General features: G+C 48.3%; 1 protein-coding gene across 5 annotated transcripts in view; it reads left to right on the top strand.

The window, feature by feature from the left end:
- The window catches only part of PANX1 (pannexin 1), a 58093-nt gene that overhangs the window by 25709 nt on the left and 17826 nt on the right, over positions 1-14558 (top strand). For all 5 annotated transcript variants that reach the window (XR_011564933.1, XR_011564932.1, XR_011564931.1 and 2 more), the window contains exon 2: positions 11521-11660. Coding sequence is in view for 2 of the 5 variants with exons in the window: in XM_070782833.1 (XP_070638934.1) it covers positions 11521-11660 (140 nt within the window). In the remaining 3 variants the exon portion in view is untranslated. The remainder of the gene's footprint in view (positions 1-11520; positions 11661-14558) is intronic.

Genomic DNA, 14558 nt, shown 5'->3' with positions numbered 1-14558 from the left:
TTTGCTTTTATTTCCAATATTCTGGGAGGTGGGTCATAGAGGATCCTGCTGTGATATATGTCGGAAAGTGTTTTGCCTATGTTCTCCTCTAAGAGTTTTATAGTTTCTGGTCTTAGGTTTAGATCTTTAATCCATTTTGAGTTTATTTTTGTGTATGGCACAACACAAAGAATCTTAAAAAAAAAAAAAAAGAAATGAGGTAAACGAAGCGAAATATCAGTATTGCTTTAAACCTCTAGGTATCTCTTATATTATTTTTTGTATATTTGAGCTAGTTAATCTGTATGATAAAAATTAAAAAAATAATATTTAAATACATTAAGTACTTTTTTTTCATCTTTACTAGAACATTTACTTGTCTACTCAAGGCTGTGGTTTTTCCAGTAGTCATGGATGGATGTGAGAGTTGGACTATAAAAAATGCTGAGTGCCAAAGAATTGATGCTTTTGAACTGTGGTGTTGGAGAAGACTCTTGAGAGTCCCTTGGACTGCAAAGAGATCCAACCAGTCCATCTTAAAGATCAATCCTGGTGTTCATTGGAAGGATTGATGTTGAAGCTGAAACTCCAATACTTTGGCCACCTGATGTGAAGAGCTGACTCATTGGAAAAGACCCTGATGTTGGGAAAGATTGAGGGCAGGAGGAGAAGGGGACAGTAGAGGATGAGATGGTTGGATGGCATCACCGACTCAGTGGACATGGGTTTGGGTAAACTCCGAGGGTTGGTGATGGACAGGGAGGTCTGGCGTGCTGTGGTTCATGGGGTCGCAAAGAGTTGGAAATGACTGAGCGACTGAGCTGAACTAGAACATTAGTTCTTGTATTTTTTTTTCACTGGTGCACACGTCATTGAAATTGTATTCACTGGACAGTCGTCAGGTTTTACATTGGATTGATGCAAGTTCTTCTGTGTGGTCTAGACGTTCTGGGTGTGCTCAGGGACTTGGTTCTCCACCACAGGAAAGCAGCCCCTCAAACCACTGCTTATTTGTCTAGTCTGTTCTTGCTGGTATAATGCTGGCCTCATGGGTCCTTCAAGTTTCAGTCTTTGTCTGACTTCGGTCTCGCTTCTGCTCCTGCACTTAGCAGACTGTATAATATTATATTGTTCACAACATTATTCTTGATTGGGTTAAAGGAGCCCTGCCGTTTTCACTGGAGGCTGGCCAACTTAATTGTATGGTTCCTTGGCTGTCTACTCTATAGTCACAAATCCTGGACCATGTGGTCTGGGCTGTTATTCCCCTCTGTTAGGAGAGCATTGTACACTGATGGGCCTTTATCTAATTTGGTAGACCCAGAAGCAGAAAACTATCAATGCAGAAATGCCATGCAGTTTATTCCTTGGATGGGTAGTGAAATATCTAGACTCATTTAGAAAATAACATTTGATTATGTTAAGGGGCTTCCCAGGTGGCTCAGTGGAAAAGAATCCACCTTCAATGCAGGAGATGTAGGTTCAAACCCTGGGTTGGGAAGATTCCTTGGAGAAGGGAATGGCTACCCACACCAGTAGTCTTGCCTGGAGAATTCTATGGACAGAGGAGCCTGGTACGCTACAGTCCATGGGGTCATGAAAGAGTCAGACATATCTTAGTGATAAACAACAACAGCAACAGTCTTATCAAGGAGCAGATGTTAGCCCTGGTTGGGTTCTCTGTAAAAGCCAGGCTTAGTTGTAGTTGTGGAAAGAAAAGAGAACTGGTGAATCAGTTTGGTTTAAAGGAAAATGAAACTGTCATTCCAATTCAGTATTTCTTTTCTTCCAGTTTGGATTACAAGAGAGTACTTACATTTTCACACTATTTTAAAATTCCTGTGCCAGTGTCAGTTCCTGCAAAGCAAAAGGCAGAAATGAATCACGTGGGACTTGTAGAATTCATTTATTTGCTTGTGTTTGAGGCTAGAGGTGGGTTTGGGGTGAAGTTGGCTGGAGAGGTTAAAGGGGAGGCTGCTGCTGCTGCTAAGTCGCTTCAGTTGTGTCCGACTCTGTGCAACCCCATAGACGGAAGCCCACCAGGCTCCCCTGTCCCTGGGATTCTCCAGGCAAGAACACTGGAGTGGGCTGCCATTTCCTTCTCCAGTGCATGGAAGTGAAAAGTGAAAGTGACGTTGCTCAGTCATGTCCGACTCTTCGCGACCCCATGGACTGCAGCCTACCAGGCTCCTCCGCCCATGGGATTTTCCAGGCAAGAGTACTGGAGTGGGTTACCATTGCCTTCTCCGTAAAGGGGAGGAATTTGGTTCTTTTTTAGAGAGACGAATAATCCTGAGATTCTTGGAATTTTACTTTCTTTTATCATGGTTGGATCTCTTAGTTTTTGGCAAGAAAGGATCCTTTGGGGCAGACTTCCTTTGGTTTTATGTTGGTGTCAAGGGTACTGAAACCAATTTAGACCTGTTTCATTCTTAGGAGTGCTTGTTACTATTTCCTGTTTATTTTTCAGTGCTGACCACTGCCCATCTCTTTCTCTACCACACAACCAGGGTCCATTTCTACATGGTTATTCTCATTGAACCTGAGAGTTTATAATAGAATTGTTTCCTTTTTTTGGCAACCTTAAAATATAGCAAGAACTTTCAAGTCCAGTCAGTGCCTCACAGGTTGTATTATGACGTACCTGGACTCCGTGTGTGTGTGTGTGTGTGTGTGTGTGTGTGTGTGTGTGTGTGTATGAGAGAGAGAGATTGATGTGTGTATGTATGTAATTTACATTAAAGTCAGTTAGAACTGGTTTTTTTTTGTTTTGCAAAATTAAAACACTTTGCAAACTTTTAAAGAACTATATCAAAGTAATGTGTGTAGTTGATATCATTAAAGTCTGTTTTCCTTTTCTGCTTCCCAGGACAGCAAACCCAGCACTTACTCTTTTCTTCAAAGAAAGTCTCCTGTCTCCCTGCCTCTGTTTTGACCTTCTCTGACTCATTTTTCTTCAATAACCTGTGCATTTTGCCTTTTCTTTTTCATGTTTGGAAGATAAAGATGGAAACCCCGTTGATATGCGAGCTCTACAGCCCACTAGTTGTGAGATCTCAGGGCTCAGTTTTCCTGATCCTTAAAATAGGGTCAAAGTCCTCAGCACGGGAAGCGTTCCCTTCCTTGCTTTTTGCTGCCCTTGAGTCTCCTCACTGTGCTGGTGACCAGCTTAGAGTCTCTTCTGTTTGCAAGTTCCTCTAAAGTCCTCCCAGGCAGTTAGCTAGCTCTTTCCCTTGGTGCTTTGTTAACCTGTGGTTTTGGTGAGTTTCATCGACTTTTCAGGAAGCTCAGTTCTTGTGTCACTGTCAGTTGCATGTAGCCTTTAAATGGGGAAGCAACGTAGAAGAATTCCCACACAGCACCTGGGGAGGGAGGGTGGATGTGTCTTTGTCAGAAGATGCTGAGGGCTTTCCCAGGACTCCCAGCCCTTCAGATGCTAGCAATGAGAAGAATGGAAACAAAGCTTATCAAGAAAAAGAGGGACAGTGAAGTCCCACCTCTGAGGGGGGTGGACCTGTTACAGAGCGAGCTTCACTGGCCTGGTGCTCGCTGGCGATGGTCCTACAGAGAAGCTGTGCGGGCTGGCCCGCCTCCCTGCTCCCGTCCTGGCTCCCCTCGGGCTGGGAAGCCCTCTGGTTGTGCAGCGGCTGAGTCTGCAGCTCAGAAACAAACCTTGGCTGGGCTGCCTCAGGGAGAAGGCATGAGCTGCGCCTTGGGCTCCAGTCAGGGGTCTGGGATGTGGGCCGGGGATGGCGTGATGTGGGTCTCTTGTTAGCAGATGCTGAACCTGCCGCCACGGGGCCCGGGAGGGAATATTTCCTGCCTGTGACCTTTCATCCTCTCTGGCCAGACTCAGATGGAAAGCCCACAGCTGTGTGCACTCTCAGCCGGATGGACATGGTGGTGTTGTTCCTGGTGTAAACTGGACACGCATTTCTTGGTTTCCGTACAGTTGTGAAAGACAGTGCAGATCTCACGAAGCTACCCCCTAGAATCAGAGTGTCTTCATTCAGCCAGTGTGTGGCAAAGTGAGGCAGGCAGAGCACAGGACCCAGGCTGGAGGGCCACTGCCGGTCAGGGACTCTGTTTCCTCAGCTGTGAGAGTTTCTTACCATTAATTGAGATACTATTTATCATAGTACTTGGGAACATCTTGGGCCTTCCCAGGAGGCTCAGTGGTAAAGTCTCCACCTGCCAGTGCAGGAGATGTGGGTTCAATTCCTGGGCCAGGGAGATCCCCTGGATAAGGAAATGGCACCCCACTCTGGTATTCTTGCCTGGGAAACCCCATGGACAGAGGAGCCTGGCGTGCTGCGAGTTCATGGGGTAGCAAAAGAGTCAGACATGATTTAGCGACTAAACAACAATGACAGAAGCACCCAGATAGGTGTTGTTTATTCCTACGGGGTGCTGTATGAAGCTGAGAGAGAGAGAGAGAGAGAGAGGAAAGAGAGAGTGTGTGTCTGTGTGGGTGTTCTGTGTGTGTGACTGTGTTCACCCTGCCAGCCAAGAGCTGAGATATTACTAGAGGGGATAATGCATGAGTATTTATACAGCCTGGTTGAAGGTGATTATCTGCATATTTCTGATGGCTCCAGGAGCTCAGTGGGTCAAAGCTTTATGGAGAGGGTGAGCTGGTCTTTAAAAGATGGACGTGGAGGGGCACTGACTTTAACAAGAACTAGAGAGAGGGCCCCTGGGTGGAGGGAATGGTGTGATGAAAGGCAAAGATTTAGGAGCAAATGGGGCCTGTACATGCCATGGCAGCAATGGGTTGGGTTGAAGCATCAGTTTGGATTTGTCCTCTGGGTGGTTGGGAACCAGTGAAAAACACTGAGCTGAAGGAGTGTCAAGATGACAACTGAGCTCGAGGGCAAATGATCTGGCAGCAGTTTGCAAAGGTGGGGTAGAGAGAGACCAGAAGCTGTCTTAACTAGAAGACTGCTAGGAAAATACATAAAAGACTTGTTCACCTCCCAACAGTATTATTTTTTCCAGTTTTATTGAGTTATAATTGACTGTATAAGTTAAAGGTGTACGGTGTAATAATTTGACTTACATACATCATGAAATGATTATCACAGTAAGTTTAATGATCATCTATGGTCTCATAAAGATGCAAAATAAAATAAAATTTTCCTTGTGATAAGAACTCTCGAGATTTGCTCTCTCAACTGCTTTCATGTATGACATGCAGCAGTGTTAAGTGTGTGTGTAGTTATGGTTATGGCCTTAACCCTCATAGTTGGAAGTTTGTGCATTTGACTGCCTCCATTCAATCCCCTGTCCCCCACCCCTGACTCCTGGAACTGCACATCTGACCCCTTTTTCTATATGAGTTTGTTGCTTTGTGTGTTTGTTTTTGAAGTATAATTGATATGCAACACTGTTAGTTCCTGTTGCACAACATAGTGATTTGATATTTCTTCCCTTACAAAATGATCATCCCCCAATATTAGTTTGAAGAGTAAATAAGACAGAAGACGTGGAGTTCCATTTGAAAATGAATCAGGATGGGCCAGGACCAAGCATCCTAGCCCCATGGCAACAGTTGAGCATCCCAACACGGTGATTTAGGCCAGGCGGACGGCCCTGGGTGAAGGTGTAGGACTGCACAGCCCTGCTTGGATAGGATCCCGCACCCTCTGGCTTTGCCCCTCTCTTTCTCCTGCCTTTCACCCCCAGTTTGGCTCTTTTCCTTGTCTGGCTCTTGATTTCCTTTGTTTCCTGTTTCTGACTTGGGAATATCCAGTACCTGGGGCTCGATTTGTTCCTTTCCCTGGGTTTGACCCTGACCATTCCTAGGAAAAAGCTCTGCCCTCTCTGGTCAGTTGGAGTGTCCGCGTGTTCAAACCTGCCCCCTCCCTGTTTCCCCTGCTTTGCCAGAGGCCTGGCTCCCAGGACTGCCTCTAGCTTGGCCTCCTTGGAGGGACTGGTCTCCGCCCTGCCCCATCACTCAGTCATGTCTGACTCTTTGTGACTCTATGGACCATAGCCTGCCAGGCTCCTCTATCCATGGGAATTCTCCAGGCAAGAATACTGGAGTGGTTTGCCATGCCCTCTTCCAGGGGATCTTCCCAGCCCAGGGATTGAACCAGGGTCTCCCGCATTGCAGGTGGATTCTTTACCAGCTGAGCTACCAGGGAAGTCCAAGGAATGGTCTAGATAGGAGCATTTTAAGAGCCTAAGAGTTGAGTACAGATTCAAGTTCTGGCACCCCCATTGACTTCACAGATTTCATTGGGTGGGGGATTGCTGAACTACTTTGAGCTTCAGTTTATTCCAGAGTAAAATGAAGATAAGGTCTCTCTATCCCTTTTCCACATTTCGTTGTGAGGTTTATATGAGGTGATGATTTAAAGATGGCATGGTGTCCTGTGAGTATCAGTAGTCTTTTTCTTCTGATCTTCCATTTCAGGGGAAGAACATTTGAACATACTTGTACTTATGAGCGGGAAGGATTGAAGGCAAAAAGAGAAAGGGGCAGCAGAGGATAAAATGGTTAGATGGCTTCACTGACTCAATGGACATGAATTTGAGCAAACTCTGGGAGATAGTGGAGGACAGAGGATCCTGGCGTGCTATAGTCCATGGGGTCACAAAGAGTCGGACAGGAGTTAGAGACTGAACAACAATACTTATGAGGCTTCCTTGGTGGCTCAGTGGTAAAGAATCCACCTGTCAATACAGGAGACATGGGTTTAATCCTTGGGTTGGGAAGATCTGCTGGAGAAGGAAATGGCGACCCACTCTAGTATTCTTGCCTTGTAAATCCCATTGTTGACTGAAAAATATTAGTCACAGTCTGTAAATAGAGAGTTATTTTATTCCAGGAGGCAGCATCTCAGTAGCTCTGAGAAAATTGCTCTGAGGAGGCAGGAGAGGAGGTCAGGCTATATATAGGTTTGCAACTAGGGGAGCAGGCAATCTATACATCAAAGATTCTTGTTAAGTGGAGAGGAAAACAAGATATTAAGGGATTTAGCGTTCTTCTGTGTCTGAGAAGATGCAAGCTTCTGGGCTCGCTGAATTCATTCCTTTTATATGCCCCTTAGCTATCTGGGGCCAATCCTATTCTTTTTTTAATTTTTATTTTCTTATTTTTTTTATGTTTTTATGTTTTTATTTTTTAACTTTACAATATTGTATTGGTTTTGCCATATATCAAAATGAATCCACCACAGGTATACATGTGTTCCCCATCCTGAACCCTCCTCCCTCCTCCCTCCCCATACCATCCCTCTTGGTCGTCCCAGTGCACCAGCCCCAAGCATCCAGTATCGTGCATCGAACCTGGACTGGCGACTCGTTTCATATATGATATTATACATGTTTCAATGCCATTCTCCCAAATCATCCCACCCTCTCCCTCTCCCACAGAGTCCATAAGACTGATCTATACATCAGTGTCTCTTTTGCTGTCTCATATACAGGGTTATTATTCCCATCTTTCTAAATTCCATGTATATGCGTTAGTATACTGTATTGGTGTTTTTCTTTCTGGCTTACTTCACTCTGTATAATAGGCTCCAGTTTCATCCATCTCATTAGAACTGATTCAAATGTATTCTTTTTAATGGCTGATTAATACTCCATTGTGTATATGTACCACAGCTTTCTTATCCATTCATCTGCTGATGGACATCTAGGTTGCTTCCATGTCCTGGCTATTATAAACAGTGTTGCGATGAACATTGGGGTACACGTGTCTCTTTTCCTTCTGGTTTCCTCAGTCTGTATGCCCAGCAGTGGGATTGCTGGATCATAAGGCAGGTGTATTTCCAGTTTTTTAAGGAATCTCCACACTGTTCTCCATAGTGGCTGTACTAGTTTGCATTCCCAGCAACAGTGTAAGAGGGTTCCCTTTTCTCCACACCCTCTCCAGCATTTATTGCTTGTAGACTTTTGGATCGCAGCCATTCTGACTGGTGTGAAATGGTACCTCATAGTGGTTTTGATTTGCATTTCTCTGATAATGAGTGATGTTGAGCATCTTTTCATGTGTTTGTTAGCCATCTGTATGTCTTCTTTGGAGAAATGTCTATTTAGTTCTTTGGCCCATTTTTTGATTGGGTCATTTATTTTTCTGGAGTTGAGCTGTAGGAGTTGCTTGTATATTTTTGAGATTAGTTGTTTGTCAGTTGCTTCATTTGCTATTATTTTCTCCCAATCTGAAGGCTGTCTTTTCACCTTGCTTACAGTTTCTTTTGTTGTGCAGATCCTATTCTTTTTTTTAAATTTCTCATCCCTTTCCCCTTGCGCTCCTCCCCCCCAGCTCTAGTGGGTGGCAGCGTCTGCTGGAGCACAGGCATTGTGTTACCTTTTGGGAGCCCTGGTTCACGTTTGGAGGCTTGAAGTCACTGATGGCTGTCACGTCCTTGTTTGGCCGGAGACACTCCATTTCCCACCGTGGAGTGGGGAGCCCGGTGGGCTACAGTCCTTGGGGTCGCAGAAGAGGCAGACATGACTGAGCAACTAAACAACAGCAGCAACATGCTTACGACTGTAAGAACATAACTGTGAGCTCAGCACGTCCCCAGCTCCATCTGTAGACTCGGTTTCCTTTCTTCCTCTTTTCTGCCAAAGCTTGCAAAAGGTTTGGTGTGAAAAGTTTAGTTATTTATGCTCCAGTGCTTTCCACCACTGCCCTGGGGGAGGCCCCTGAGGTCCCAGGACAACCCACAGCATTTTCCTTTGGAAAGATTACTACATGTTGGCTCCATGCACCATGAGGACTGGTATCTACAGGAACTTCTGGGCCAGACAGGTTTCCATGAAATCCTAGCAGCATGGTCCATTTTCACGAGAACGTGTTTGAACAGATTCTGCCAAGCAGGCAAAGTGCCCGAAACCATTTATAACCCAGGGCCTGTCTGTCTCATTGTAGTCTCATTGTATCTGCAGATTTATGTAAGCCTTGGTGTCTGGGATCTCGTTGGAAGCATTTGACAAAGGAATACTGATGCAGGAGCAAAGCGAGGTTAGCCTGGGGGCCTGTTCTGTTCTGAGCCCTCTCTTGTTGATAGAATGTAAGAACTCAGGTTTAACGGGGTCAGAGTTGGAAGGGACCTTGACATGTCTTTCCCACCCCCAGCTTATGTGTAAGCCATTCCTGGTTGGCAAGAACTTATGCTATTAGAGGACATTTTCAGATGGTGTGTGACTTTTCACAGTGATCTCCAAGGGCTCTTGCTGAGAAGTCCTTCTTTGACCTCTTTGAGCAAATGAAGAAGGGGGTTGCAGCCCCTTTGCCCCAGGAATCTGCTCTGCAGCCAGCATGGCCACCCTCACTGCCTTCTCCTGCCACGTGTGTGAAGGCCAGCTCCTCCCCAGAGGCTTCCCTGCTGGCTCCTGCAATGCGGGAGACCCAGGTTCAGTCCCTGCGTCGGGAAGATCCCCTGGATGAGGGCCTCCCCGTGGGTCGGGCATGCAACCCATTCCCAGTATCCCGGGACATCCCCTGGACAGAGGAGCCTTGCGGGCTGCACTCCGTGGGGTCACAGAGTCAGACACAACAGCGAGTAACTCTTTACTCCCGAGGACGGTGACCGTTTGTGGGTGTTTGTGTCCCTCATAAAGGGACCGGGGATGTCCAGCCTGTGTCTTCCTGTGGTCCTGTGCTCTCTGCAAGGTGGGGAGGGAGAAGATGGGCACCCCTCTCCCGTCTTTAAAGCTGTAATGCAACCTGCTGGCCACTTTGTACAGGAAGAGGTAGCGCACAGTGTTCGACTATCGGGGACCAGGTCCTCTTCTCAGAATGCAGACTCTAATGTCGGTCTCATTCGGACGTCCCAGGAGTTGTAAGTCAGTGGCGAGGTCCCTGGCTGTGTGACGGCAGGTTTACCTGCAGCGTTGTCAGAGCCGTGTGGCGGGGAGGGGGAGCCTCTGCCCCCAGGGCTGGTGCCCGTGGCGCTGCTGGGCGCGCCGCGGAGCCTCAGCGCCAGCCCTCTGCCTGCTGCCGAGGAGGGGAGAGCGGTGTCAGCCCTGCACCCAAAGCTTCATTGGCCTGTTTTCCACGGTGGCCCCTGTGAGTCAGGAGGAGTCTGCTGCTGCTCCTGCTGATGCTGCTAAATTGCTTCAGTCGTGTTCGACTCTGTTTGACCCCATAGATGGCAACCCACCAGTCTCCCCTGTCCCTGGGATTCTCCAGGCAAGAACATTGGAGTGGGTTACCATTTCCTTCTCCAGTGCATGAAAGTGAAAAGTGAAAGTGAAGTTGCTCAGTCGTGTCCAACTCTTAGCGACCCCATGGACTGCAGCCCACCAGGCTTCTCTGTCCATGGGATTTTCCAGGCAAGAGTGGGGTGGAGTGGGGTGCCATTGCCTTCCCCGAGGAGGACTCTACCAGGCAGTAAGTGACGACAGCATTTATGTGGAGACGCGGGCCTCTGCTTGCAGAGGAGAGAACGAGGTCCGGAGCCCCTCACAGAAGAGCAGCAAGTTATGAGAGTCCGCACTCTGAGCCCCACTCCCTGCCTGCGGGTTGGCACTTGAGAGCATCTGCCTTCTGAACATACACCACTTGGGCTGTAATTCTGGCCTCAACCTTCTTTTTGCTTAGAGGAGATGGAAAACTCGATTTTCCGTCCAGGGATGTATTACCAAATGTTGCACCAACTTTCTCTTCCTCAGGCTGAACGTTCACTGTTTCTTTGTTGTAAAAAGGACTCCTTTTCCTGTTCAATTTTCTGTACTGAGTTCTCCTCCTTCCCCATTCCCCACCCTTCACGGACTAAGTTGCTTCAGTCGTGTCCGACTCTGCAACCCCATGGACTGTAGCCCGCCAGGCTCCTCTGTCCATGGGGTGCTCCAGGCAGGAATACTGGAGTGGGTTTCGTGCCCTTCTCTAGGGGATCTTTCCACCCCAGGGACTGAATCCCCGTCTCTACATCTCCTGCATTCGGCAGGCGGGTTCTTCACCACTAGTACCACCTGGGACCGTCCCCACCCCCACCAGTCCTTACCCGAAACTAAACCAACTCTGCCTGTGTCCTTAATGCATGTTTGGCTCTGCTTCCTTTCCTGCTCACTTTTCCTTCTTGAAAAATTCTCTCTGATGGCCGGGTGGGCTCTCTAGTTGCAGTGTGTGGGCCTCCCACTGTGGTGGCTCCACTTCTGTGGAGCACAGGCTCTAGGCTCCATGCGCTTCAGTAGTGGCAGCGCCTGGGCTTCGCTGCTCCATGGCCTGTGCAGCAGGGATCGAACCTGTGTCTCCTTCATTGGCAGGAGGCTTCTCAGCCACTGGACCACCAGGGAAGTCCTCACTTTTCCTTTTTATGATGGTGTCTTTTCTTTCAAGAGTTCTTCCTCAACTGAGCCCAAGCTGCTGTCATGTCCAGCCCTGGCCAGAAAGCTCACAAAAGTCAGCTTTACCACGGACTCGGGTGTTTGGTTTCGGTGCTGGCCTCGCTCCTATCGCGGTGTTTGGTGACTTAGTAAACACTTGCAACCCTGAGGCTGGTGGGGAGGGGGTGGTGCGGCAGGAAGGGTCCACACACCTGCACTCACACTGACTTGAAACACTCTGTTCTTGCTTCTTAGGTACCCAGATAAGCTGCTTCTCCCCCAGTTCTTTCTCGTGGCGTCAGGCTTCCTTTGTGGACTCTTATTGCTGGGCGGCCGTCCAGCAGAAGGACTCCTTGCAGGGCGATTCTGGAAACCTTCCATTGTGTCTGCATAAGGTAATGGGGGATATTGCAGATCTCACGTCTTTGCTTTGCCTGCATGGGAACTGAGGTCCGGAGTGGCAGCACCAGTCCACAGCTGCCTGTGGCCAACCAGGGCTGTAACTCAGATCTTGAAGCCATAGCATGTTCAAATCGGAAGGAACCTCTAAGATGACTGGATCCAGCGCCTTCCTTTAGCAGATGGGAAACTGAGGCCCTCTGATTTTAGCTCTTTAGTGGTTGGCACCTCATGTGTCTCAGTCACCTTTCTATCCTTGATGCCCAGGGATTTCTGAACCATAGGAGGCTCTCAGGCCATTTTTCATGCCTCAAGGAGCTTTGTTAAGAGAACAGCAGAGCTGGGACTCAGAGCTTCCACCAGCTCCTATCCCACCACATGCAGGACCTCTTGGAAAAAGTAAGGACAAGCCTAGAGGTCAGTGGCTTCCAGTTTGTGTGTTACTCCACCATCAAGAAGCCCAGGAATGAATTCATTTGGGGGTGTTGGTTGCAGCACAGCTTTTGGCATACACGCCTTTGCTTTCTGATGGGTCCACGTGCTGCAGGGAAGGGGAGATTGCTGCCTGGGAGATAGCAGTGTCCTGTAGAGAAGAGGAGCAGGCCAGGAGCCTGCCGGGGGAGCGCAGGGGCAGGGCACACAGTGGCTTTGCAGTGTGGGGCTTGGGCCAGAGCCCCCAGGTTTGTGCAGGAGAATGTTCTCTGCATAATGAAATGGCTCCACTGGGTCTTCTCTGTGCTTGTGAAAGTGGGACTTTGTTTCAACTTGTCATTATTTCAACCACTGGTCTTTTTGTCCATCATGAAAATAAGTAGAATGGGTATCTTGGGACTTCTCATCCACCAAGGAAATCATGGTATGTTAGCTGCTAAAAAGCCAGAGGCCAACATTTGAGGCTCTCCTGCCTTGAGCACATAGCATCCTTCTTTTTTAAAAAAGAACAATGTAAATCATTTGCTGTGACTCAGACTTGTCCCCTTATGTCTGTGTATCACGTGCCATTTGGCACAATGATGCTCTCCACTGACTCCCTTCTTCTTTGGGGTTGGGCTTTCTCTTTGACTTTCTGCCTTGGCGTTGATTGGGTCCTCATCAACTTTGCATGCCTTAGTAGCCAGGACAGCAGATAATAAGGATCTTCTGCATGGATGGGCACAGTTCTAGAAACTGAATGTCTTTGTTTGCACATCTAAATGCATGCTCTTGTAGTTTGGTGGTGGTTTAGTTGCCATGTCGTGTCTGACTCTCATGACCCCGTGAACTCTAGCCCACCAGCCTTTTCTATCCATGGGATTTCCCAGGCAAGAATACTAGAGTGGTTGCCATTTCTTTCTCCAGGATTATCTTCCTGACCCAGGGATCGAACCCACATTTCCTGCATTGGCAGACAGATTCTTTAACATTGAGCCATCAGGGAAGCTCTCCTGTGGTAGTTTAAGTCCATTTATTTTAATGGTCTTCTGAGAATGGGAAGTTGTGATCAGTGGCTGGGCTGGGCGCTGATAGATCCACAGAAGAAGAATGTATATTCTAGGATTGTCCAGTGTAGGAGGTGGCAGGGATATTAGAGACTGTGAAGCTTCTAGAGCAGGAAGACGTTCAAAGATTCTGATCCAGATGCATTTTACATGTGAGGCTAAGGGCATCTTGGGAGGTCACGCCCAGGAGTCACAGAACTAGTTGCTGGCTGTAAGGTGAAAATCAGGTCTCTAGGCTCCTTTTGCCTCTGCAGGGTTGGGGAAGTCTTTTGGAATGGTGTGGGTAGCCAAGCTGTAAGTTTTTGATGTTAGTGAAAGATGGAGCTCTTTTTCTGGTGATGGTAGTCTGGCTTGTTTTGGTAGAAGTTTGGCTGAAACTCTGAGCAGAGGTCTTTCCAGATTCACAGGACTGGAGACAAAAAATTGAACAGGCCAAGTTGGAAGGACCCTGGTCAACGCCCTAGGCTTGAAAGGCCATTGCTGAGGAGTGAGGGGTAATGCAGAGTTCATCAAGCCCTCATAGGGTCTGGAACCTTGGTTCGAAGCATTTTAGCACCAATTAAATGAAGGGAATTTGGGATTGTCAGTGTTGCTAGTCTACTGCCAGTTAGAAGCAAAATTAAGGCAGTCCTCACTGGAGGAAGTCGCTTCATCCAGAACCTCAGACCCTTGCTCTGGTTTTTGCATGTGGTGTTCAGCACTCAATCAGAAATAACCAGAGTACAGGAGAAATCCCAGAACTAGAGAGAGACCCTCAGACCATGAGAGCGCCCTCAGCCCCTTGCTGTTGTACCTGCCCAGCGTCCCCCTGCAGCACCAACCCCCTCCTTTTGGTGAATGGAGGAGCCCCTTCTCCTGACCAAAGCCAGACCCGCATGTGACCCACCTGTGTTCTGGATCCCCCTCCCAGGTTATATGGACACTTCTCCCCATCTTTCTTGTCTACATCCTCAGCCCTTCCCTTCCTAAGGGCTCTCTTCCCAGTGATGTTTTAGTGAGTCCACCTCTGTAATGCGTGGTCTTGTCGAGGTCCCCTCTGCCCTCGTTGCTGAGTTACTTCTCTCGGGGGCACGTGCTGCTTGGCTTCTCTGGCATCCAGCCCTGTGGGCCACACCCTCCTGTGGGTGCTGTCTTGTCTCTTGGGGCAGTGTCGCCCTTTGCCCGTCCCTGAGAAGCTGGGGTTCTCTCCCAGGGCACCCCCTCGGCACCCCTCCTGGAACCATCCCAGGCCCCGGTTCCTCTTACCTCCCGTGGGTCGTTGACTCTCACATCTATACCCCAGCCTGGCCTTCTCTCCTGAGCTCCAGATCCGCACGACCTGCTGAACCCTGAGCTTGGACCTTTGAAGGTCTGGCTCGTGCCTCCAGCACAGCTTCAGAGCTGACCTTCCGTCCCCTGCCTGTCCGCACTGTGACC

Source organism: Bos indicus, chromosome 29 (genome assembly GCF_029378745.1).
Source record: "Bos indicus isolate NIAB-ARS_2022 breed Sahiwal x Tharparkar chromosome 29, NIAB-ARS_B.indTharparkar_mat_pri_1.0, whole genome shotgun sequence".
In the NCBI taxonomy this organism is placed as follows: Eukaryota; Metazoa; Chordata; class Mammalia; order Artiodactyla; family Bovidae; genus Bos; species Bos indicus.
The sequence above is the reverse complement of the archived record's forward strand: the minus strand, read 5'-3'. Positions and strand labels throughout refer to the sequence as shown.